The sequence below is a fragment of the Amblyomma americanum genome, chromosome 1, assembly GCF_052857255.1.
Source record: "Amblyomma americanum isolate KBUSLIRL-KWMA chromosome 1, ASM5285725v1, whole genome shotgun sequence".
NCBI classification, from domain to species: domain Eukaryota; kingdom Metazoa; phylum Arthropoda; class Arachnida; order Ixodida; family Ixodidae; genus Amblyomma; species Amblyomma americanum.
In genome coordinates, this window is record NC_135497.1 from 229,073,161 (window position 1) to 229,099,036 (window position 25,876).

The 25,876-nt window shown below is 45.4% G+C and overlaps 2 protein-coding genes and 1 long non-coding RNA gene across 25 annotated transcripts in view; 2 read left to right on the plus strand and 1 right to left on the minus strand.

Annotated features, from left to right (window-relative positions):
* Positions 1–7,228, minus strand: LOC144116424 (uncharacterized). The gene is made up of 3 exons (XM_077651168.1): positions 7,057–7,228; positions 5,372–5,412; positions 1–3,145 (listed from the first exon to the last, which is right to left on the minus strand). Exons 1-3 carry the CDS (start codon positions 7,226–7,228, stop codon positions 2,897–2,899), a joined length of 462 nt encoding a protein of 153 aa, XP_077507294.1. The 3' UTR covers positions 1–2,896.
* LOC144114734 (uncharacterized) overlaps positions 1–25,876 on the plus strand; it is a 391,960-nt gene that overhangs the window by 333,727 nt on the left and 32,357 nt on the right. The window lies entirely within an intron of this gene.
* Positions 5,784–25,876, plus strand: part of LOC144114744 (uncharacterized) — a 27,786-nt gene continuing 7,693 nt past the window's right edge. The window contains exons 1-3 of one of the 3 annotated variants that reach the window (XR_013311107.1): positions 5,784–6,288; positions 8,777–8,844; positions 11,946–12,050. This is a non-coding gene — a long non-coding RNA (uncharacterized LOC144114744). Of the gene's footprint in view, positions 6,289–8,049; positions 8,351–8,776; positions 8,845–11,945; positions 12,051–25,876 lie in introns of those variants that run through there. The other 2 variants (XR_013311106.1, XR_013311105.1) reach the window with 2 other exon arrangements.

Below are 25,876 nucleotides of genomic sequence, written 5' to 3' on the forward strand. Positions count from 1 at the left end.
CACTCTCAATCACATTTTATTTTTAAGCATCTAAGGGCATTGATATTCAAGGATAGAGCTCAATAAAAAATTTTTGCTGCTGTGGTCCAGCAATAAGCCAGACACGAGTAGCTCTTTTGCAACAGGCTAGGTCATTGCAACAGTGGCAGCCATCACATGCACGTGGCAATTTTCATAGCGCAAGCTTTGTGCAATGCAATCTAGGAATATCTCTCTCCAGGCTACAGAAAAAGAGAATTGCATCACTGCAACCTACATTGCTTTGGAGCACAACACAGGACACTGCACCTGCCAGGCTGAAATACACATGGTTTTCCGCCCTGTGCTGTACATTACAGTATATACAGTAACAGCACAACTACTGCGAGACACGAAAGGAACACGTTGTGCGCTTTGCATGCTGTGCACGTTCCGAGGTATAACGGGTCTGGGGAGAACTTCCCCTGGCAGCAATGAGAAAGGCGAGTTCAACAAGATGCTACATCTAGGCGGAGGTGACAAATCCCTTCAGATCACTCCTGCAGGACAGCTGAAAAGCGATGCTGCAAAACGTAACTTTTCTTTTAGCAACTGAAACATGGCTCTGACTCTGTGACAGACACAATTTCTTGTCTGCAGAAGGACATCAGACTGAGTGATTGTCAGTACTGCATAGCAGCAAGACACAGTTAACAAATAACCATGAGCTTCAGGTCAAATTTACTGATTTTCTTGGATAAAAAAACTTGGGTGCAAGTGGATACAAACTAATATGCACAAATGTATGAATCACAAGAACTTGTGTACCTTCCCAGGCAGAGAAATCAACTTTTCTGAGAAAACAAGACACCATATAATAGACTGAGGCTGAAACATGGTAGGGTTCCTTTGATATTGCAAGTTATCTTCAGCACATACCAGGGCTGCAGTGTGCCAGTAAAATGGCAGCTGCTATGGATCCTTTCCATGTATTTCAATGGTTGCATCTTTTGAGCATGAAGATAAGCTAAAAATAATTTTCATTCATGAAGAATTTGACCACCGGGTACAAAAGACATGCTTAGCACTCGGTGGTAAGTTTTTTAGCTGCAGCTGACGGTTATTAATATATGTCTATGAATTTTGAGAAGTGCCCACATTACGAGCCCATGTGCATCTCATCATATAAAGTAGCAGAGTGAGGTTCAACCACCTGCAGGCATTACAACATTTCCAGCCATCCTCACAAGATTGCAGATCATAGATCTACAACCACTCTGCAACCCTTATAAGCGTGTTCACTGTAACAGTGAGGTGAAAAAAATGAATCGTAAGTCACCCATTTGTAACTTAGCCAGGCCTGTAACTTTCAAAGGCATTTATATGGTGTTTTGAATAAAACAAGAAAGTTCTTATTAATACTACAGTGCTTATGAAGACCTAACAAAAGAGCATAAAAAACTTTTACATGCTGTCGTGATTGGCTGAAGACATTTATCTGTGTCTAAGAAATTTCTAGTGCCATGAAAATAATGACATTTTGCCCCAGAAGAATCAGGTACTTGGACAAATTAAGTACTTCAAGGAAGAGATTAAAACCTAACATTTCAGATATCACAAATTTAATCATGTTTACACAGCAACAAATGATCAAGGAAAGATCCAGCATTTACAAAATGTGTGGCAGCCATGGTAAAAGACAGTGCTAGCAGCCTGTTTCAAAAGCAATCACTGGCTTGCATGAGACACATGCAGTGCATATAGTAGCCAGGACCGTCACTTAAGACAAGCGGCACGAAAGGATTGGTACAGGCCTGAACTTGCAACAAACACCAGTCCAGCAATAGCACAACACTCAGTACCTCAAGCAGTACTAACAATCTAGCACAGATTAGTGATACGATAACCCACAAGTAGGCGATTGCCTCACAAATAACTTCTTTAATACCAAATATATGCCATAGCTTCGAAATGTAGCAACTGAACACTATGCACAAAATTTTAACATAACCAGAGAAACACTTTTATTAGCTCAGAAATCTGTCTGTGCAGGCAGCACCAAAATTCAACATTTTCATGCACTTCACTAGTCGCGTTACTGACACAAAAATGAATCTGTAAGCCGATTCAGAGCAGCTGAACACACAAACACACAAAAAAAACTAGAAATGAAATAGCCACCACAGTTGAGAAAACTAAAAGAGGACTGTGCACCAATCTTTACTGCTGCCAGCTGCCTACCTTGGACACTGCAAGCAAAAGCCTACGTGAAATGTGCATGGGCCAGTGCTGCAACAACATTGACGTTTAAGATGTGCTGTCGGTAACATGTAGTGGCGACTATGCCCCCCCCCCCCCCCCCCTCCGAAAAACAAGGAGGCGGTGGCACACACAAGCTCACACTAAAAATAAATAGTACATATATTTTTATTTATAATATTCATATATAATGTATATGTATATATACTTGATGGCTCAAGAAACGTAAAAACAGCTGGCAAAGGACACACAAACAAAAACCAATGCTGTACAACATTCAGGGACATGGCTCACACAAGCATACACAACATACCAGGATTTTGCGAGGAATTTCAAGTATGAGACACAAAGAATGTGCCATAAAACCATATTTACAAAATCACGGTAATGTTTTGACCATCTCTGTTGTCGTCAGGTGGAGCACGAGTGAGGAGTTGTGCGTTGCTTTCTTTCCCACAATGAGACGGTGGGTTGCATACTGGGCGTTGAGATTGCAGCCATGCGTACAGTTCCTGCACGCCCTTCAGTTAATGCGCCCAGCCACCAGTCAAGACGGGCTTCTGTACAACATGAGGTAATAGTAGCAAAGGATCGATGTCCTGGCCGTGCACAGAGCACTTCAGTAGCTGAGATTTCTTGCCAGCATCATGACATACACAATACATTTGGCTTGGGATGGCTAGCCTAGCATCACGGACAGTGAAGCGCACGCACAAAGTAAAGTGTCCAGGCACACAGGCACCAGCACCCTTACACGTACGGTACCAGGATGCCAGGTTGTGCCCACAGTAGCCAGTCGTATGTTGATGGCCACAGTGTCAGAAAGTTCACTGCTGCTGCTGCCAGTGCTACCTGTGCCACCTCCAAGGTCGGGAGGGTCGAGGTATGAAAGCAGTTCCATGGCGTCGACGCAACTCTCCGGGAGCAACTGCAGAAGCATACAAGCAAAAAAAGAAACAACTAAGCTTGAAGCAGTTGCTACCTTTTTCCTTCGCTACATGCTAGGCAAACCTGACAATTTTGGCCATAGGCCCAGAGCATTTACGCTCTTTAAAAATACTGCATGGTAATATGCCACATCAGAATCTAAGCCAATGGATATTAGTAATGCCCCAATTCAAATCAGTTTTTAGAAGTGTACAGATAAAGGAAGAAAATGAGTCAGACACAGTGAACCCACAATGTCTGGTCTGCAGACTTTCTGCAGATGTTCAAGCAAGGTTAGAAATTAAACAACGTGGCACAGGGAGGCTTGCTTTGGGAGCACATGGCAATACATCAAATCAGGGGGTACAGGGTGATATGGGATGGGCGTCGTTCGAAAGCAGACAAGTTGCAGTAAGATAGAATTTGAGGAACGATTGAACAAATGAGGGAAAAGCAGTGGGCTAGGAAAGTTTTCAGATACCTGTATATAAGGAATGTTGACACGAAATGGAGAAAGCAAACTAGAAAACTGACAAGCAAATATCTGGACAGCAAATCAGCAATCATCGGTCAATAAAAAGGTTAAAGAAACAGAGAGAGCTCTGTGTAAAACAGGGATGCTGTCGAAATCAGCACTAGGAACATAAAAAGGATTTTTGAGCAGGAAATTGCCAAAGAAAATATCTATAATAATTGTGAGGGAAGCTCTTTGTTGTTTGAGGCCAGGACGGGAGTTTTGCGGACTAAGATATATAGATACAGGTACCTCGAGATAGACACGTTGTGCGTTGCGTGCGGAGAGGAGGAGGAAACGGCTGAACACTTGATACATTTCTGTAAAGGGCTTCACCCTACAGTGGAAAGCAGCGGGGCTGATTTACCAGGGCATTGGGGTTTAAGGACAGTGAAGGGAAAGTAGATTTTAAGCGGATAGAAATAAGCAAGCGAAGGTTATCTGATTGGTGGCTAAAATCAAGACAAGAGTAAAATTTCATAAGTCATAGCTAGGTAGCTTGAGCCACCTCCCGATTTAAAGAGTTCAGCCGTATCCATCCATCCATACTGAAGCACTCTGGTGCCGGCGGTGAAGGTCAGACACTGCTTAAAAAAAAAGAATTGTCAGTAGAACAACTTGTTTCTCAATTCATATGTCGAAACAATCACCAAACGGAGCTGGAACATTATCAAACGTAGAGCATTGCGAAAAAAAAATTTTAAAATTCCCTAGCTTAGATCTACTTTGCAGCTAGCAACACTGTTTTTTAACTTCTCAATGTTAGCAGATTTTTCTAAAATAACATTGTTGCCAAATTTCAAGGGATAATTTTTCCCTAATTAAAAAACATATTTCCCAGATCTTTCTTGGGATTTCTTGAATATTCTAAATCAGGACGTCCAACGTTCTCTGCGGCATTTAATTTTTTTTCTTTGAAATTGGCTATTAAAAAGTTAAATGATTCCGGCTTGGCTTCAAGTGGCTTCAGCTGAGCGATGTCGATTGGCCATCGGGTATTATCAAGTGATGCTTCAAACCAGTTGCTTCCTATCTTGAGTGCATTTTGCATGGTGATGAAATAAAAAAAAAGAGCCCGTGTGCTCAGATAGCGGCGCACCTTAACGAGCCACAGGTGGTAGAAAATAACCCCAAACCGCTTTACGCGCACCTCACAGGCCACAGTGTTTCTTTCGAATTTTAACTGCTTTAACATCAATTAACCTTTTTGAGTCGTGTGCGTGCAATGTGTAAAAGTCTCTATACACAGGCCATTGCCCCTTTGGTGTTTAAACAGTGAAACAAGCATTCGAAACCTATTTGATCCTAGCGAAATATGTCCAATCCACGGTTCCTGCTCGCGCGCAGCGAGTTTATATATACACTGTGCAGAGAAACAGAAAATAATAATGTTGCGATTATGACATTTTCGTTTAAGCAAGCATTAGCCTCAATGTGTAAAGGCCAAGGATTGGCGCGGCGGAGATGCAAAGAAGTTTAAAGTTCTTTATAACGGAAAATCCGTCACACATATGCGCAATATATAGAAGTCATGGGCATAAAGCTGGCCATTCGCATCAACAAACCAAGGACATCAACAAATTCACATTTGTTTATCCCAATGACGATACCAACAGGCAGCGATCGAGGTGCCTATGCTGCGCGGTCTCAGAGAAATGAACACGTAGTATACGTATGTAACGTATGTACTACGTACTATACGTACCGCGTTACCTTTTGGCGCGGCGGAACGACTGCTTTAATTTCCGGCGGCCCTGCTCGCACGTTACACGGACAAAAAGAAAAGACTCATGATGCCTGCTCGCACGTTACACGGACAAAAAGAAAAGACTCATGATGCGATTATGACATTTTCTTTTAAGCAGCTATGCTAGCCTCCATGTGGAAAGGCCAATTAAGGATTGTACGGTGGCCGAGTATCCGAAGAAGTTAAGTGCTTCATAACGGAAAATCTGCAGCATATGCGCAATATAACCTAGGCACGAAGCTGGCAACTCGCATCAATAAACCAAACACACCAACAAGATTCACATTTGTTTATGGCAATGACGACACCAGCAGCTAGGCAGCGCGAAGTTGTCTACGCCGCACGGTTTTGGAAGAAATGAACACTGCGTTCTAACCTTTTGGCGCGGCGGGACGACTGTCTTGTATGGCGGTCCAGAACACCGATTTAACAGAGCCTTTCAAGTATTTTTCGGAACATCTTGCTCTCTAATTTAAATTGTACACCAATAAACTTGCAATTAGGAACGAGAAAGCCTCGGTTGCGATAAGCCAGAATATGTAGGCTTAGCTCCTAGCGACCATTTCGCCCTTTCTACCGAGGAAAGATCCCCAGCATGGATATCGCAGGCTAGGTGCTTCCCCGTGTCTGGTTATGAAAGCCACGAACAAAATTCCCTTTCTTTCCCCGTGACTAGATGCGAATTCCCCTAGGCAGCTAGAACGTTGAATGGATACGCTTTTTTATAGTTCATTTTGTGCTTCTGCGTGCTGCATTTTCTCATTTTGCGCGTTCGATTCCTGACAAAAGTTCGCGTGCTTTAATAATGCGTTAAAGGCCTGTCGACCAGACCAGATGATTTCCAGTACCATATTGCTTTCTGGTCTCAAGTGCCGTCCCAAACGTACGTGTTATCGCCAATTAATATGCCGTGCGAGATGTTCAATTAATTACGTTTGACGTAACGTTTGGCGGGCGCGTATGAACATGATAGGATAGGATAAACTTTACTGCTCTAGTTTCTACACACTTCAGAGTTCAGAGGTCGTCTTCATCTTGCGATGTCTTGATTCGCCCTCTTCTGCGGGTGGAGCCCCTAGCTATATTCCAGGGCCCCATGTATTGGATCTGGCAGCTTCACAGCATATGTTGCACCAGCCTTTGTTGGAAGGCTGGATTGTGGCTGGAAAGCGCTTCCTCCCACTGCTCCCGACACGGTTCTTTCTGATTATGGAAACTATATATAGTTGTCCGTAATTGCACTCCCATGTATCGATACACCGTATGTCTGCCTCAGCATTTGGGGCACGTGTCCCTGTACTGCGTTGGATAGATCTTATTTAATATGAAAAGATTAGCTACGGTTTATGTTTGGAGCTTCCTCCATATGACCGCCTCTTCTTGAGTCAGGCTGGAGTGCGGATCCGGATCTTTTCCTTACCCCCAGTAATTGGTGATTTAGAAGGTGGACATTACGTTTTCTGAGGCCCCTCCGGGCAGAGTGGATGGGAGGCTCGGTTCGTGTAAGCTCGAGCGGTCTCATCGGCCCTGAGGTTGCTCCATACTTCCGCATGTCTGGGTACCCAGAAAATAACATGCCTCGCCTGGTCCTTTTTTGGAGCCACTTGTGCTCCTGTCTTGCACATTTACCTATCCTTCCTTTATTTCATACAGTTCCTGCACGCCTCTTTCAGGTCCGTTAGGATGGTTAAAGATTTTCCGATCCTTTTGCCTTCGGCGATCGCTAGAGCAGCTGCAAGTTCTTCGCCCTCATCAACCGTGCCGTTTTTAATGGGTGCGCTAGCAAATTCCACGCCCTCCCAGTTGAGTGCTACCGCTGCCATTCTACCGTCTCTTCCTCTATATTTGGACGCGTCCACATATACTGTATTTTCTTTGACCGCCAGTTTCTCTTCTATGTTTTGTTCTCGCCTTTCTCCATGCATAGCCGGGGAGGCGTCAATAGCAAGGAGGTGTCGCAAAATGGCATTCATCTGGGCTAGTTGGTATGAAACAGTGGTGTTTCGTGTTTCAATGTGTCTCTCTACGTCCCTGCGTCCCGAAGTTCCCCCACAGATGGAGGAGGTGTCCGCCGGCACACTCAGATGCAGACCATGCAGACCCTACTTCAGGGCATGTTTCCGCCCAAAGTTCTTTCCTTCCTCCATGCTTCCGCCCACATTCCGGGCCGCCGCACAGAATTCCTCCATGGCAAAAAGATAGTCCGTTGTTAAAACTTTTCGTGTTACCTAAATATTTATAAACGGCTCGTTTAATAAAGTCGAACATTAAAAACCTGATTGCGTTTACTGTTGACTGGCTAGGGTTGTAATACAAGGCACTGCGGACCAATGTTGCTGCGAACCATTGCCCAGTGTTAACAACTGCTGTTAGTTATAGCCTACTATAGTTTGTCAAAAATTTATTACTAAAACGATCGCTTTTGCTGTTTTAACCACATCTGTGTTTGGCGAACGGCAGCCTCCGTTGCTTATGAGGAGCTTATCTGGTATGCACTGTTAGGTTAGGGGGGCGTCTGGCATTTGGCTGTGGCAATTTTTTTCCGCGAAGACTTCTTTTTAGTTTCAGTAAATGCGCTTTATTCACCCCCCCCCCCCCCCCCTTTCCAGAGTTCTTTTTTTTTTCGAGAGAGTATCTTCTTTGCGTTCCCGTGTTCATCTTCGTCATCATCGCGGCATAGTCAAATCCGCATCTCATGCCGTATCCGTATCTGTCTGGGCTCTGGGGCGCAGATATCCAAAACCGCGCGAACTGCGCGTCTGCTTGTGTTTCTTGTAACCGCTGGAGGTCGTTTTTCGTGATGGCCCGCCAGCTTAAGAACGAAACAGTTTCTCCTGAAGATGACTCGGAGCCGTTCTTGCTGCCAAGTGCGTGAGCAGACAAAATTATGTCCTTGCTTTTGCGTAAGGCGAAATGATGCGTCTTCGCATCAGCCTTTTCATGCCGTACGTATACGGTGTTCTTGAAGGTCTTTGAGTGTGCGATAATATTTCTCCTGCTTTATTGCTGCCTTTAACAGTTATAACGAATTTCTGGTGGGATTACGTCGCTAGAGGTCTTGCAGTAGAACCGCTCTAGTCGTGCATGGGGCTGAAGCATTGCAGGTATATACAGTCTTTGCCAAAAGTAACCGTGCACAGGTTTCTTAGACGCATAGCGAAGTACTTGTGGCAGCCCTTAAGCTCTGAGTCTGTGTAAAATAAGGTGAGCATTTGTCCTCACGTTTTGACACCTTTCGGTTTTTACGGGTGCCGTAACGGCTCTATTGTATAGTTGAAAAGCAAAAACCTGTTGCTCTGTTACTTTCGGCAAAGGAGGTACGTTGCCGACCAAGTCCAGTTTTTTTTATATATCCTCTTTTGCTGTTGCAGACCACTGCGCCACTGGAAGTGAGCGAAGACATTACTTTACATTTCCCCTCTGCCCCGTCCAAATACAGGTGACGTATTTCTTTTTAGCCTGTTATACTGTGTGGTGTACAGAGTCGAGTACACTGCCTAGAGTGGTCCGACGGCCCCCGAACCGCCTCTGACGTGTGATTTGCGAGTTGCGATGCGAGTTGCGAGCACCGGCTTTTTATCGCTGAAAGAGCACTGTCGGCTGAGCCGTGAACGTGTCGCTCTGCGGCCACCCTGCTCGCGGTGCGCCATGGCCTCGCGCGATGCCATATGAACGCCGGGAACATGCGGGCATGGTTTGTCATATATCGCGTTCTCGGCTCAGTCGCCAGCAGGGACGCCGTTGGGTGCATTTAGACGTACCCAAAACTCAAGCTAAAGGTAGCCAAATTAAAAAGCCATGTCATTTAATCTGAGCGCCAGATTTGTAGCCAAATAGGACAGAAACGATATTATGAATGCAGGTGCCATCTAAGAACAGTAAACAATAGCATTTGGATTTAATGATGTGAGAAACAGAATACAGAGCACAAAATTTCGCCCCCTTTTGCTTGGTCTTCAAGCCAGGTACGCTGCAAATAAATAAATGAATTTAATATTAAATATCAATGCATAGGTAGTGATGTTGCAAGAAGAATTTTGTCGCATTCTAGCCAACAACTTAGTAGGATGTTAATTGAAGCAGTTTTGCCTCGAAGTCGTAGACCGAACTGGATTCGTGGAATTGCCAATAGCCAGCCGAGTTTCATTTTCTTGCGCATGTTTTTTTGTCAAGCCACTCAGGAGAACAGGCGTTCATCATCAGTATTAGAAACTGTAACTGAAAAAATTTTAATGTGCCTTGCACCAGGTATGGAAAAGGGCATTTGCCGCAAGTGTCTTTGTTCGATGCCGGTGCATGCCATAAACTAAAGTATTTAAAATGGACTACTTCATAGTACAAAACAAAGCACACGTACATCGCATAAAAAGCGATGAGACAAGCGTTTGTCCCGCCTACCTTTAAGTGATGTGTGCTTTGTGCTGCATTATGAAGTAGTCAATCTTAAATCATGGGCCAACTAGCCCCGAAACAAGCGTGTGGGAAGAGCTATGTAGGGCGAAGTGGTATGTGTTTGAATGACCGCCCCTGAGAATATTGCAATAATGTGTCTGAACTCTGAGGAGAGTTTCCGGACGCACATTGCAGAAAATGTGAGAAAAACGGTGTAGATGAAAACGATAGTGATTCCGATGAAGTGTTCATTGCCAGCCCACTTACCAAGATTGCTCATTGTTCGCCAAAAACCGCTGTCAACTGACTTGAGAAATCATAGAGGCTGAAATGTGTGGGGTTTACTTGGGGAGATAAGTACGTCCTCCCCACTCAATCGCGGCTGGCACTGTTCAATGCCGCCCGGACCCCACTCCGTGATCGCGTATGCTACCGAGCGCTCGCCGACCACGGCGGGCCTTGTTCTGAGGGAACAAAGGAACGACACACTGGCTGACACAAACAGGCATTTATTGCTACAGCAACAATAACACCAGCTAGCAACAAGGTACACTAATGAATCGAGGCCGCCCGACTCACCAGCAAGGTTCCGAGCGAATGTTCGCCCGCGCTGGGGCAAGGGATATATACTCTGAAGGCAGACTGGACGCTATACGGGAGCGGGTCTCCCCGTCGTTTCCTCGCCCCGCCGGCGAAGAGCGGAGCCGCGAGCAGACGTGTCGCTCGCGCCGACGATCCCAGCCGAAGAGCCCCATCTCTCGCGCGCGGGCTTCAGCAGTCTCCCGCGCAGCGACGCTGGCACCCTCTCTTGCCAGTTAATGTAACTGACAAGGGAATGCGTTCATCCTCGGGGTGAGACTGGTGCTGCACGGTGCCTCGCGAGAAAACAAACACAGGGGGCCGCAGGGCAGGTCCCCACAAATGATAGACCGATTGGATGGGTCCTACATGGCCAAAGCAATCTATTGCTCTTACTCGTAAGGAGTTGTTACTCTTGCGTCGACATATGAATGTGTCGCCTACTGCGTATGTGTGAAGTTTGCTAGGTTGCAAGGCAGCGCTTGTGTGTTCCATGTGTCTTCCTTGTGTCCTAGTCTTTCTTTACGCTGTACATTTTCATCATGAATCACCAACATGCCCAGACTGCCATCGTAGTAGCTAAAACTCAAACATGATGTGTGATCTTGGGCACACTAATAGTTTGCAGTTGCCGTATTTCTGACTCGCATTGCAATGGAGGAACATAAAGAAAAATGCAACGGCAGCTTCAGCATGCGTTCACAGTTCTTTGCCCTTTCTGTGTCATCAGGATTGATGGCATGCAGCCTTCAAAGTGCAGATGAAGCATTTGGAAGCCACTGTGGGAGTTGCATCACCATTTGCCTCAAGAACTGGAACCAGCGCTCTCTCACGGCCCTTTGGTCTAGAGAAATGTTCTCTGAAGATCTTACTTTCTTTAAAGCCACGCTGGGCGCGCATGTAGGCTTCCTGGCTACCCTAGCTGCGCGTAGGGGTGCCTCGATGTGCACCATTCTGCCGGCAGAGATAGTGTGACTTAAAAAAATATCTGGTAAATGCGCCAGCATAGAAGTTCAAAGTAGCCGCCAACGGCTACCTGGTTGTTAGTGCTCTTTCAGTGGTACTATGTGGTACAAAGCCGGCAGCTGGCTGTGAATCCACTTATCCAGCGAATCTGATTGGAAGTAAGGCACCTTATTCGGAGCGCCCTAGCTCAGACCGCTTTATACTAGAGTGATCAACTCTGTACTTAAGCTGTTGCTAGGGTTGCCCAATGCATTATAATTGTTGAGATACCCCCTTGTTATTGATTAAGCTGGATTGGTTGTTTTTGTGATGACAAGAAGCATTTTCTGTATCATGTCACAGGCGCCATGATGGTGATCCACACTTAAATAGACCCACAATCCACGTAGTAGGCTGCGATATATGCATATTAGATAACCATGCAGTTTTTTTCTGTGCTGTTAGTCTTGTAGGACATGGTGGCCACGTTGACATCAGTTCAACACATCATCATTTGGCTTTTCTCTTGGAATTTTTGGTAAATCATTAAATAGAAGAGTGTGGGCGTGTTGCATTGCATGTCAAAAGGATGTTTTTATAGGTCCTTCAATTTTTTTCCTCCAGAAGAACACTCGATGTTCATGGCGACTGACTCGGGTGACCTCATGGAGTTGGCGAAATACCAGATGGAGCATGAATCATTTACGGCTGATGGCCCTTTTGAGACAGGTAATCAAAGTTGGGCTACCTGGATCAGTGTATTACACTAGAGAAGTGCATATGGGGCATGATAGAAATCAGTTTATGAACAAGTCAGCTTGTCCGTGTTTCTCATTTCTGTCTGTCATTTGCCTTGCATTGCTCATTCAACTCAACATGCTTCAGTACGAATAGCCTCACTCTGCTGCTCTAAGGAAATAAAGCTAACATCACCTCCATGGGTTTTCTTTTTTATCTAAGGTGTTCTGGGTGTGTTGTCATTTTTTTTGCTGTCTTCATTTTCTGCCTAAATAAGTAGGGCTTCCTTTAGAAGTAGCTAAATTTTAGTTTTCCTGTGCTTCACCTGAACCATTAACAACAAACTGCATAGACATGAAAGACACACACACAGGAGATGAGGTTGATGGGACAAGCTAAAAATTACAACTGATTTTATTACTGATGTTTGAGTAACAGCTTATATAGGTAGTGATAAAAAATACAGTGTCAGTCAAGTGTGAGAAGAATTGAAGTTTTCCTTCCTTGTTTTGGCCCCGCACGGGGGTGTCTGCAGCGTGCAGACAGTGAGTGGCGACACCACGAGTTCGAGAGCATCCACAGGGACATCCCCGCAAGGGGATGTTTGTGAACAGTGCATCACCACGGACCCGAGCACCAGCGCCTAGCCGTGCGTGGCATCGCCGTGTCCGGGGAAAAAGGGATACTGGTGGTTGAGCCGATGCTGAGTGTTTGGACCTTTAAGGCCCCCTTGGTGGAGGCAACACACCACGTTGGCCCCTAGCTTCCTGTAGACTGCACCTCCGGCCTGACCCGACCAGGGGAAATCGGCAGTCGCCTTTTCCTATCCTCCCCTGCATCTTTCACTTTCCTATCTCTTTCTCACAACTCTCCGATCTCCTACTCACTTCTTGGTTTTTCCTTTATTCCTGGTGGCAAAGGTTAACCTTGTGTGACCAACGACCCTGAGTTGCGTCACATTTGGTTATAGTTGAGGAATACAGCTGGCGTGGGCAGGACTTGCTTTCAAGTTCCTGTCCCGTCCCTGTGTTGGGCTTCGTGGCGTGGCGGATGGCTGGCACCATGACCCGAAAAACAAAATTTTTTTATGGCTCCCCTCCTTTAAAAACCAGATCGCTCTCTTAAAAGAGGGTGGAACGAGGCAGATGACTTTTTTCAAAAACGAAAACTAAAATTTCCCAAATATCATGTGATCCACAGGGAAGAACAAGATAAGCAGGCAAGAATAATATCTTCCTTCCTTGTGTCAAAGTACTTGACAGAAACCTTAGCCGTGGGTATAAGCTCTCAAACATATTGCCAGTGGTGATTTATTGCTCGAACTGTGCGACAATGTCCAACACTTTAAGCTCTCAAACCTAACGTCTATAGGGGAAATCCCTGTCTCCGTGACTTCCCATTGATCACTGAACACTGTCCGAGGCGTAATATCCGAAACTGATTTTGTACACATCACCGAAAAAGAAGATCTCGAAGGGCTCAGCGACCAAGACGTCATTGATGTCCATCGAATCAAGATCCCGAAGGACAGTAAGGAAATAGACACAAAACACTTGATCCTTACTTTCAACATGAGCACATTGCCCGACAGAATTGACATGGGATATTTGAAAGGTAATGTAAGACCATACATACCCAACCCTCGCAGATGTTTCAATTGTCAAAGGTTCGGCCACGGCTCAGAGCGTTGCCGCGGTCGCAAAACTTGCGCAAATGTGCTTCGAAGGATCACCATTCTGATGAATGTGACTCAGCCCCGCGGTGCTCAAACTTTGAAGGAAACCATGCTGCCTAGTCCTGGGTGTGTCCGTCGTGGAAGAAAGAAAAAGAGATAATCACACCATAAAGACAAAGGAAAACATTTCGTTTAGAGAAGCGAGAAGGCGTTTTGCGCTTAAAAACACATTCTCCTTCTCAGCAATACAAAACTTCGCTGATGTGGTGCGCACGGGCGTAGCACCACACAGCACTCCGGCACTTCCAAGGCCGCTTTCACAGAGCCTATGGCAGGGCCCTCCACGCCCCAGTCAGGGTCGGCGAAAGCTGCAGAGCAGGGAGCTCCGGTCCATGGGTCGGCACCCCGCAGGACTTCCCCCCGTTGGGGGAGGCCTAAAATTAGCACAACCGCGCCACAACAGCAGGTGATGGTTGTGACCCCCAATCTGCCCGCTTTGCAGCGGCGGAACAGCTCTCTTGAGCGAAAAAAAGGCACCCCCCATAATGGGCCCACCACATAAGTAAATCCTCTTTCATTCCCTCTCAGGTACATAAACACGGTGTTTTTAATTCTGTGGAACTGTAGAGGACTTATGCGGAATTAAATTGACATGACACATATTTTAGGGTCAATGGTATATGTAATGTATATCTAGTAGCTTCTTTTAAATCTAGCAATAATGCTACAACTCTGAACTTTAAAACTTTTGGGGTTCGAATAACAGTGGAAAAATCACACAGGGACAAAACTGTTTAACGATAACAAAAACATTGTCTATATTCAAGAGGCATTACACACGTCTTCTTCCGACGACTCTTCTTTCCGCACTGGCCCCGTCCACACGCTTTTTCACCCTCAATCCACGAGGCACTCTTTCTCTCTTACCCGCACGTGCACATGGTTTGGTGGTCGCGTCCCCACCCCCACACTTGCGCCGTGTTTGACATCTGGAGTTCATTCGGGAAGGAGACCGCTTGAGGGCGTGTAGCTGAAGCGCCGTCTGTAGCCGACCGCGCGGCTCTCCCTAATGTCGCTGCCCATTAAAGGCGCCGGGCTGTTGGTGGTCTTTTGTCCGCTCTCTTCGGGGCGCCGCCATTCGGGTGTCTCCAAGGGCGCCCAGGTTTCTGTTGCCGTCTGTTTCTGCTTTGTAGCCCTTTACTCAAGCTAGGCGCTTCTTTCCGGGGAACTGCTGTTTCTGCTTTTTCGTTTCCTTATTTCTTTACATCCTCCCCCCCAAAATGAGTATACTCATTTTATGTTCGTTTCTAAGGGGTAGAGGAGCTGTACCGGTCGTCTTATGATGACCCCGGACGGCATCTTGACGGTGCATGATCGGATATGTCCATCTCGCCCCTTAAAGACCTCCACAACGCGAGCAGTCTGCCAGATATGCTCTGGCGCATTTTCTTTGTGCACGATCACCAAGTCGTCCATGGCTATGACACTCGCAGGACTTGAAGAGGCGATGTGGGCTGACCGTAATTGAAGGGTGTACTCCTTCAATCATCGCTTCTAAAATGAATTCATTATAGTTTGCCGGTATTTCCATCTCGACCTATGTCTGTTGCAGTGGCCGAAGGAATGGACGCTGTCCTTGCTTCGGGCAAAGCGATCAGCCGTCTGCCCGTGATGAGATGGGAAGGCGTCAGGACCGATGGTTTCCTTGGGTACTCTTTCTGCATGCCCAGCTTCCATGTAACTTCTAATAGCCGAGTCGTGCTGTTCCAAAAGTTCTTTGTTCCGCCCAAGTCGCCTCGTCAAGCTGTTTAGCCGTTGCACCGCCATGTGTCTGTTGTCACTGAGTTCTTGCGATGGGTCTTTCCATGGCAGTGCAACTTCATAACGCTGACCTTTCTTTTCCAATTGTATTTTGTCTAGTGGTCGTGCGTTCGGCGTCTCTGGGGAATCTTTTATGCCAATGGCGTCCAACTCCCAGAAGTTCTGCAGCGTAGTGTGGACTTTTTCAGCCGTCTCCAAACCTATTCGTAATATGCAAACATTGTTTGCTAGTATGAGGTTGGGGGTCACACTGAACGGCCCCTGGATGGTCCAACCAAGCCTGGTGTTAACGGCTGCCAACCCTTCGTTTTCGTCGCTTCGCTGCACTTCACCAGTTTGGAATTTCCAGAGGTTATCGGCGCCAATTAATAATCCAATTCCTGGGACCGATGCCAAGCCGGGATAGGGAAATTTGTCTGCGATTAATGCACCTCCGAGTTCCATCTTTTGCACAAAACTGTGATCTGCGGGCACCTGCCGGACATCCTTGCATATAAAGGGCACCTCAGTAGCCTCTACTCTGGTTTCTTGGCCGCTATACTGGCTCCGAAGGCGAAGTTCTACGAGCCGGCATCTTTGCAACTGCGTGGCAGGCTTCCCAAAGGTGTTCAGATGGAATTCGCTCTCTCCCAACGTCTTCAAACCAAGTGTTTTTGAGATGTCTTCTCGAAGGAACGTTTTCTGGCTTCCACCGTCCATTACGCCCCGGATGTAGCCGTATTTAGTGTCCCCCACAGCAAAGGCGCGGAAAGTCTGCAGCGCTGTCTCTTGAGTCTCTTTTCTGTTAGCGGCTGCATGCACGTTCGTGGCAGTGACCTCCGTTGGTGCGTTGGTTTTGTCTATTGTCCAATTTGGATTGCACATTGAGGTGGCGTGTCTTCTTTCGCAATGCTCGCAGCTTATCTTTCTCCTGCAATCTTTAGATCTGTGCCCCCACTTCGTGCACCGAAAGCACCTTTTTGCCTTGGCTAACTTCTCTGTCTTTTCTTTGTTTGTCAGCGCAGCTGTGCAAAACTCTGTGCCGTGCTTGCTTGAATCACAGAAGGCACATTTCTCAGCCTTTTCCGATTGCGTAGAAAGCACAGCGGCACTGGCAGTATGCTGATTCGGTCGTTTTCCGAAGCGGTCTATGTGATATGGCTTCTTCTCTGCCACAGTGACAGGATCTTGTTTGCACCGCTCTCGGCACTCGGTCTCCACTAGCAGAAACTCTAATATCTCATTTAACCTGCCGTCAGATCTGTCTTCTGTGTGCGTAGAGGCGGACTGCTGCGCTGGCGAGGCGGGGCTGCTACCGGCTGACGACAACGCATCTGTCTTTGCAGCTCGGCTTGTCAGTCGATGAAACTCTACTACCATGTCTCGCGGCAGCGCTGTTTGTACGATGTCGCAAAGCATTGCAGAGTAAGCATGCGTGGTCACTCCCAGTCCCGCGAGTCCGCAAATGTGTGCTTGCACATGGTCGTTAAGCCGGCGGAGTCCCCTCACATCTCCTGAAGACGATACAGACGGCAGTATCCTTAACTTGGTAAGGTGTTCCTGCTCTATTTGTCCCTTGTCGCCGAAACGGCGCTGCAGTATCTGTACTGCGTCGTCATAGCAGGCCTCTGTTGCCTGCAATCCTCTTACTGCCGACGAGGCGGGCCCGGTGAGGAGGCTCTTTAAGTAATGGAACTTCTCCGCTTTCGACAAGCTCTGATTTTCATGCACCGTTTCGCGGAAGCATTCCCAAAAAGTCTGCCAGTTGGCAAGCTCACCGTTGAAGGATTCTAGATGCAGCTTCGGGAGCTTTATGCCACTGTGCCTTGGTGTCGGCAGCGACGCTTGCATGGATTCGGTGCTGTGTACGGCAGGCGTTGTCGGTTGCGAAGCTGCTATCCGAGCCTTGAGTAGACCGATTGTGTTCATGGCCCGGTCGTCGTATTCGATGGCCTCGGTGAATTCGGTCTCGAAAGCTTCCTCCGGTAGATGGTCCTCCATGTCGTCGTTTAACTTCCGCAGTTCATCGTTGCTTACTTGTAATCTGTGCAGCAGCGCTGTCAGTTGATGAACGTCGGCTGTCGGCAGCACTGCTGTGGCCTCGTTGATTATGATGGTGTTCTGCCCTCGTCGACTTCTCCTCTTGGCCTTAAGCTTTTCCATGTTCTCGTTTCTTCAGCTCAGTCTTTGGAGTCCCTCGTGGTCCGTTCGGATTTCACCGCTGTCTTCTCATCCCGGGTTTCGGCACCATGTAATGTATATCTAGTAGCTTCTTTTAAATCTAGCAATAATGCTACAACTCTGAACTTTAAAACTTTTGGGGTTCGAAGAACAGCGGAAAAATCACACAGGGACAAAACTGTTTAACGATAACAAAAACATTGTCTATATTCAAGAGGCATTACACACGTCTTCTTCCGACGACTCTTCTTTCCGCACTGGCCCCGTCCACACGCTTTTTCACCCTCAATCCACGAGGCACTCTCTCTCTCACCCGCGCGTGCTGCACATGGTTTGGTGGTTGCGTCCCCACCTCCACCCTTGCTCCGTGTTTGACATCTGGAGTTCATTCGGGAAGGAGACCGCTTGCGGGCGTGTAGCTGAAGCGCCGTCTGTAGCCGACCGCGCGGCTCTCCCTAATGTCGCTGCCCATTAAAGGCGCCGGGCTGTTGGTGGTCTTTTGTCCGCTCTCTTCGGGGCGCCGCTGTTCGGGTGTCTCCAAGGGCGCCCAGGTTTCTGTTGCCGTCTGTTTCTGCTTTGTAGCACTTTACTCAAGCTAGGCGCTTCCTTCCGGGGAACTGCTGTTTCTGCTTTTTCGTTTCCTTATTTCTTTACAGTATACCCATAGTTTTATGTCTTCAGGAGACCAATCTTGGTCCACAACATGTGCACACCCTGAAACATTTTAAAACATTTAGATGCGATCGCAGGCAGATCAACTCTCGAGAGGCGTCATGATTGTCGTTCAAAGTGGCGTCCCTGCTCAAGAAATCAAGCTCAAAACAAAACTTGAGGCGGTTGCTGTCAGCATCGTCAGCTACAAAACACTAACAATCTGTTCTGTATACATTCCTACACATTTTACATTAACAGTCCATGATCTACAAGAACTGATAGATGAATTTCCAGAGCCATATCTGGCAGTTGGGGATTTTAACACTCACTCTCCTTTTTGAGGAACCGAGCGCTGCGAATCTAGAGGGCAAACAATCGAAGATTTTATTCTCACCAGTATTTTTTATTCTCTCGCAGTATTTTATACTGCTCTCCAACCTCGGGCAATATGAACTGTTTACATTTGTCTTTTAGTTCACCATCTGTTTTTAATGATTTTAAATGGTATGACATCGACAACCCATATGGCAGTGATCACCTTCCTGTATTAATAAGTTTGACATCTCCGCCAGAAATCATCCCAACTAAACTGCGAAGTTGGAAGCTGCATTTAGCAGACTGGGAAATTTTTAGAGCACAAGCTAATGTAGGAAATATATTTTTAGAAAAGCTCAGCATCGATGAGATAAACGAAATGTTCACAAATTGTATAATTACTGCCGAACACTTAGCTATTCCTCAGTCTTCTGGAGTGGCGCTCCAAATCACAAAGTGTGGTGGACAAAATAATACATGGAAGCAAAAACACAACAAAATAGAGCTTGGGGTAAATTTTGCAGGTACCCAACACAAGAGAACCTCCTACATTTTAAAAAGGCAAGAGCTAGAGCTCTATACGTCGGTCACAGTGCCGAGAAAGCCTCTTGCCAGAGTTGTGTTTCATCTATGAACAGTCAAATCACATAAAAAAATCGTGGGAGTAGTTTCGAAAATTAAATGGCAACTTCTCACCTTTCGCAGTTCCTCTTCAGACCACACCTGGCACACAAACAAGCATAAGGGAACGGGAAACATTTTTGGAGAACACTTCGCTGCAGTTTCTAGTTCGTCTCACTATATGCAGCCATTTCTGAAACACAAAAATTTAGCCAAAAAACAAAAACTTCCAATAAGTGGAGGGGCAAAGGAGCAATACAACAATATAATTACCCTCCAAGAAATAAAGTACTGTCTTCCGGAGAAAAAAAACCGCACCAGGACCCAATCAAATACACTGTGAAATGGTTGCACATCTTTCTCAGCCTGCCATACAGGCACTCTTGAATTTCTTTAACAAAATATTCATAGAAGGAAAAATGCCTAAGGCGTGGAAAACAGCCGTGATAGTGCCTCTCCTGAAACCTGGAAAACCATCAACTTCCCCTTGTAGCTATAGACCAATAGCCCTTAGTCTGGCCAATAGTCTGGCGAAATCATTTGAAGGTGTCCGGAATATAAGGCTAACATTTGTCCTTCAATCCTACGAACTTCTTGATGTCCATCAATGCGGTTATGGAAAGGGGTGCTCAAAAACAGACCATTTAGTTCGCCTCGAAAACACGATAAGAGAATCTATTATATACAAACGGTACTTTCTTGCTGTTTTCTTCGATGTGGAGAAAGCGTGATACAACCTGGAGATTTGGTATCCTCCGCGACCTAGGGGACCTAGGTATCCATGGCAGGATGTTGAACTGCCTGAATGACTTCCTTTCCGACCGCTCATATCAAGTACGCCTGGGATCAACCCTGTCCAGGAGTTTCGTCCAAGAGAACGGGGATCCTCAGGGGTGTATTTTAAGCGCGACATTGTTTATTATAAGAATGAATTATACAAGTAAAATAATCCCAAAGCTCATCCTAAATTCAGTGTATGTTGATGATCTTCAAATAACCTTCACATCCTCAAATGTAGCAGCATGCGAGAGACAAATACAGTTGACAATGAATAAACTAGTGACATGGGCAGATCAGAACGGTTTTCAGTTTTCCACACAGAAAACTGTAGCCATCCTTTTCTCGCTGAAACGAGGCATACAAGCCATTCATACACCTAAACGCAACACAAATACCCGTCTAAAATGAGCACAAATTTCTATGCATAACCTTTGACAAAAAACTCACTTCCTGCCTCATATAAACACACTGAAAATGAAAGCCTCAGGATCCCTAAATATAATTAAAGTACTGTCACGTAAACGTTGGGGTGCTGACAGGACTTGTCTTTTACAAATTTATCGCGCCGTGGTAAGCTTTGCCTTAGGTTACGGATGTATAGTTTATGGGTCAGCAAGAGCAATGGATCGAGTGCATAATTTAGGTTTGCGTCTTTCCATAGGTTTACGTGTTTCCACAGGACATCACTCATAAACAGCCTATATGTAGAAACTAATGAACCATCGCTTACGGACAGAAGAACCATGCTTACATGCTTGTACATTCTAAAAATCCGTTCCCTGCAAAAACATCTATGTTACCCTATAGCTACGAAGTGCCCATCTCGAATGCTCTTTAACAGCAAACTGCATGCTCCCAGGCCACTGCTCTTGCGATTTGAAGAGATGTGCCAGAATCTTGGTGTCCTAAACACATTACCTGGTATTGCGCAAAGACGAGACGCACTACCTCCATGGTACAATTTTCCTGCAATCTGCGATTTCACTTCTACACATTTCCGGAAGAAACAAACTCCACAACAACATATCATACAAGAATGTCTTGCACTGGAGGAAAAGTAGAGTACATTCAGAGCTTTTTATACAGATGGTTCAAAAACAGATGCTTACACAGGAAGCGCAGTGGTACAAGGGGATTGGAATGAAATAGTAAGGCTTCCGCAGTGTGCCTCCATTTTCAGCTGCCGAATGTTACGCGATCTCTGTAGCCGTACAAAAAATAGTGAACGAGAACCTTGCAAACAGTATTATATACACAGACTCGCTAAGTGTGCTTACAGCCCTTCACTCTATAGAAATGTAGTCACTCCTATACTTGGTGATACCATACACAACATAGTAGTAGCCACAGCTAAAGGACAAAACCAAAAACTCTGTTGGGTACCAAGCCATATTGGAATTAAAGGCGATGAAAGAGCAGACTTCTACGCTGCTCAAGCTCGTTATCAGGAAATAAAGAAAGTAAATATGCCTTTCAAAGATTGCATTAACTTAATTCAATGCAAAATAAGACAGAAATGGCAGTTCGTGTGGAACAACGAAGTAAACAAATTACACAATTGTAAAACCGCTTATATGTGAATGGAAGATCTGCACCCACCAGAAACGTTCTGAGGAAGTGATTATTTGCCATCTTCATATAGGACACACGTACCTCACACAATTTCCTGCTGACAAAACGCGATAGACCTGTTTGCGAAGAGTGCGGAGACAAAGTTATGGTTAACCATATTTTATTCTCATGTGCAAAACAGGAAGAAGTAAGGAAGAAGTACTTTACTCAATTTTATAACAAATACATTCCTTCTCATCCTATGCTGCTTTTAGGAGGTAATGGAATTGTGGATATGTCGTGCGTTTTTAGTTTTCTTGGAGAAACAGGATTTCTCGAGAGACTAAATTTTTACTCACTGTTCTGTTGAATTTTTAATACACTTCAGCCACTTTCTCACCCCTGAGAAGAAGGCTGGGGCCATTATCTGATCAGTTGGGAGCCTCGAGATCCCTGCCAGGGTAAGGATGGCTGCTGAGGATACCCAACACCCATTAAAACTTTTAATAGTGCCAATTTCTAAAATTTTTTCCCTTTGTCATCACGGAGTAGTTTCAACTTTTTAAGCACTGTAAACCACCGAAGATCTTTTACATCTCTTTAAAACTACCCAGGAAATTCCTCCGTACCTTGGGCTTGGCACATGATGGCCTTAGTTGCCTATGTGCCCGAAAACCGAACACAACACAACACAACTTCCTAGTTTTGGTGCAGCTTGCATTGATACATTGAAGTCTTTGACGGGCACCTGACCAGGTTTGGATATTTGAAATAAACAAGCCCAGTGCGTAGATCGGCTCGTTATGTTCGTCTCTGCAAAATATTAGAGCCATGCATACTCTGTAAAGCAGGGAAAACTGAAATCAAAGCCCATTCACACTCTCTTTTGACAAAGCCATCCTCCTCCTCATCCTTTATGCTGGCACCCAACGCTTTGCTGTGACATCATAGCCAACTGCATTTCATTGGTTCATCATCCTGGTTCGTAAGCGAATGATGGACATCTCATAGTCTGCGCCGCTTGTTCTGGTGCATGCACAAAAAATATATACATTTTAGTTCCTTCCCTGGTCCATTTACGTCTCTGCGTGGTCTGGGTACCGGTACTACTCTGCCCATTAGTCTCGTTCCGTCCTTCCTCTTTTACCATGAATGTGGACACAGTCTTGTCAGAAAGCTGCTTGAGCGTTTCCATGTTGCCACCCTCCATTACTGTGTTTCATGCATGCCATGGTGCTGGGAGGGGAAAAGCAAGAAAATGTACTTGGTGATGAGGGGCCACAACGTAGATGTCTGATGTATTCTACGTCTTCCTCTGCAAATGTAGCTAAAAGGGGAATTTCGCTTGTGAAGGCTTGTCACCTGGACAGATGAGAGAAAAAAATTTTGAAAAGGGTAATGCAGAGAGAAGCGTGTCAAAATTGCTTGATTGCAAATGCCATAGCCATGGTGTGAATAAGTCTTCTAAAAAAAGTTTTACGGCTGTGCATTCCAGAGATGCTGCCTGACAATTGCTGGAGTATAGCAAATTTTCAACCAGAGCGTCGTCAGAGTGTGGCTGATCGGGCTAATTGGTAATCCACGATAGCTAAGAGTACAACGCAGCACAGCTTAAGGCAAGGATGAAGATAAGGCGAGACACCACCGCACTGTCTTGTACCATGATGAAGCGAGGGTTGAAAACCCCTAGGAGGGCCATTGCGCGGTGGCACCCTGCACTTTGCACTGCAACAAGCTGCACTTTGTAAAGCCCGTTATGGGTGAATGGAAGACCTGTTGGCACGAGGAACAATTTATAGAAGTAATCTTATGTTGTCTCCGCATTGGACATACACACATTACACATAATTTCTTATTGATGAAGCAAGACAAACCTCTCTATGAAAGATGTGGAAATGACCTCAAACTAACATATATTTTATTCTCTTGTTCAGAACTAGGAAAACTGAGAAAGAAGCACAATACTAAATTTTATAATAAATGCATTCCTTTACACCCAGCACTGCTTTTAGATGAAAATGCCATTGTTAACACATCTTGTGTTTCTAGCTTTTTAAAAGAAACAGGTGTTCTTGAGAAACTAAATTTTGATCCACTGCTTCACTTCATTATATGTATATCATGCACTTCAGCCACTTTCTCATTCCTGAGAAGGAAATTAGGTATTTATTTGATTGGTTGGGAGCCTCAAGATCCTTGGCCTGCCAAGGGTGGCTGCTGAGGTTACCCAGCCTTCTTTAAAACATTTACTATTAGCCATTTATAAAATTTCTTTCCTTCTCATTACTAGGTAGAACGAACTAACTTTCTAGGCCCTCTGCAGCACCATGTCTTTTTACATATTAGTAAAATCTGCAGGAAACAATTTTCCTTGAGCTTGGCGCATGATAGCCTGTATGTGCCATTAAACCCAACATAACACAACACGCAACTTAAGTCTGCAGTGAAGCTCTGCCTGCACTCAGGACTCCTGCGCAGAATTCGTTCTTGGCAAAAAAAGTAGTCTGTTATTAAAACTTTTCTTGTTATGTAAGCAAGAGTCTAACCACCGGATGAAATTATAAGCTCAAGAATTTTGATGCCTCTGGCTTGTTTGGCAGAGTCAGACATTAAAAACTGACAGATGATTACAGCAGCAGGTAATGCGAAATGTTTCTACAGCTCTTCACGTATTTTCATGCCATGGCTGGCAGGTGGCGTGTTATGCTGCTAGCCACCCTCCGGGGTCTTTCTGTACAAGCTGCCTACCGGTTGTCCATTCCTCTGCTCTCGTGGGCCTTGGCAGGTAGCGTTTTGCTGTGCCATTACCTGCAACCTCTCGCCTGTCGGGTGACGTGTTATGCGAACTACATCGACTAAGCCAACAATGCCGACGACTATGATGTGGAAACTGGCACCTAAGAGCTGCGCTCTAAAAGCTGATTTTTTTTACTGTTATGATTAGCTAGCGGAATATTATGGGACGCCATAGAAAGTGGCCCAGTGTTGCCAACTGCTGTTTTTTTAAGTTGTATCTTACTGTAGTGACTCTGTAGTCACGTTTGCATGAATGGGACAGAAGTCAATCCCCACTCCACTTTTTGAGGGAAAGTGCAAAAACATCGAGAAAGAGAGTAGAAGATGAGTCACAACTTTCCTCCTCATGACCTCTTGAAAAACATACTCATGACGCATTCTCATTCATGTAAAAGCAGCCTAAGCAATTTTATAAAAGACGTAACGACTGCCACGCGACCTAGGCGGTGTCATGGCAGCAGAGTGGCAGTCTGCCTTTCTGAAAACATCAGAAGAGATTCAGAAAGCATGGTTAAGCTGTGCAAGAAACAGTGACTAGTTGCAAGAAAAAAAAAATTAAAGCAACTGAAGTTTTTCAAAAAAAAATGCTTTCTATTGCACTTAGTCCTATTCATAAAGTGTAACATATTGTCACGGGTAAACAAATGCTTCTGGAACAGACCAGAAAGGACGCGAAACTATAGAGTGGCAGGCGGCTTGGTGAAGTGAACGGCTGAGCGTCAGCTGCCCAGGTTCCATTCCAGCTTCCTCTCCTCGGCGAGACATGTGCTGGAGAACAGCACAGAGCGAAGACGAGGAATGCACTGTGTCAGTGCCAACTCCAGGCGATGTTGCCCAATTGTTTGGAGAGGCACAAAGTTTTAACACAGCATGGCGCGTCTGTCTGCTCTGGCCTGACTTTCTTGGCCAATTTAAGTGATGAACTCCTGCCGGAACTGTGAGTTCCACCTGTGCTGTTGTCATCATTGGGAAAGGTCTATAAGAATATGCCAGTATTTTTATACTTATCTCCAGCAGTAGAGTGTTCCTTTATTGAAAAAGTGAAATAAGAGATTTAAATACCAGTGAGAATTTATTTCTTTTGCATGCCAATTTTCATGTGCTTTCTTTTCATTTGTCACAACATGTCTTTTTTTTTTTCAATGTAATCAACTAGGGTTTTTGTCAGTATGTGGCAGTGTACCTCTGTGTTATTTCAGTCATTAGTCCAAATCCATACAATGACATTTCGGTACTGTGCATCGCTTATGCTCCTTGCCAGAAAACAAATCACAGCTCGGAGTAATTTAGAAATTGCTTCTGCTTTGTTGTGAGGCAATTGTGTGATGGCAGATGATTCTTATTTCTGATTTTTATTTATAGCTCTGCTCCTTTTACTTCCTGTTATCCAACATACTTTTACACAGCATTGTGTGATTCTTTCACTCGTGCACTTCTCTGCAAG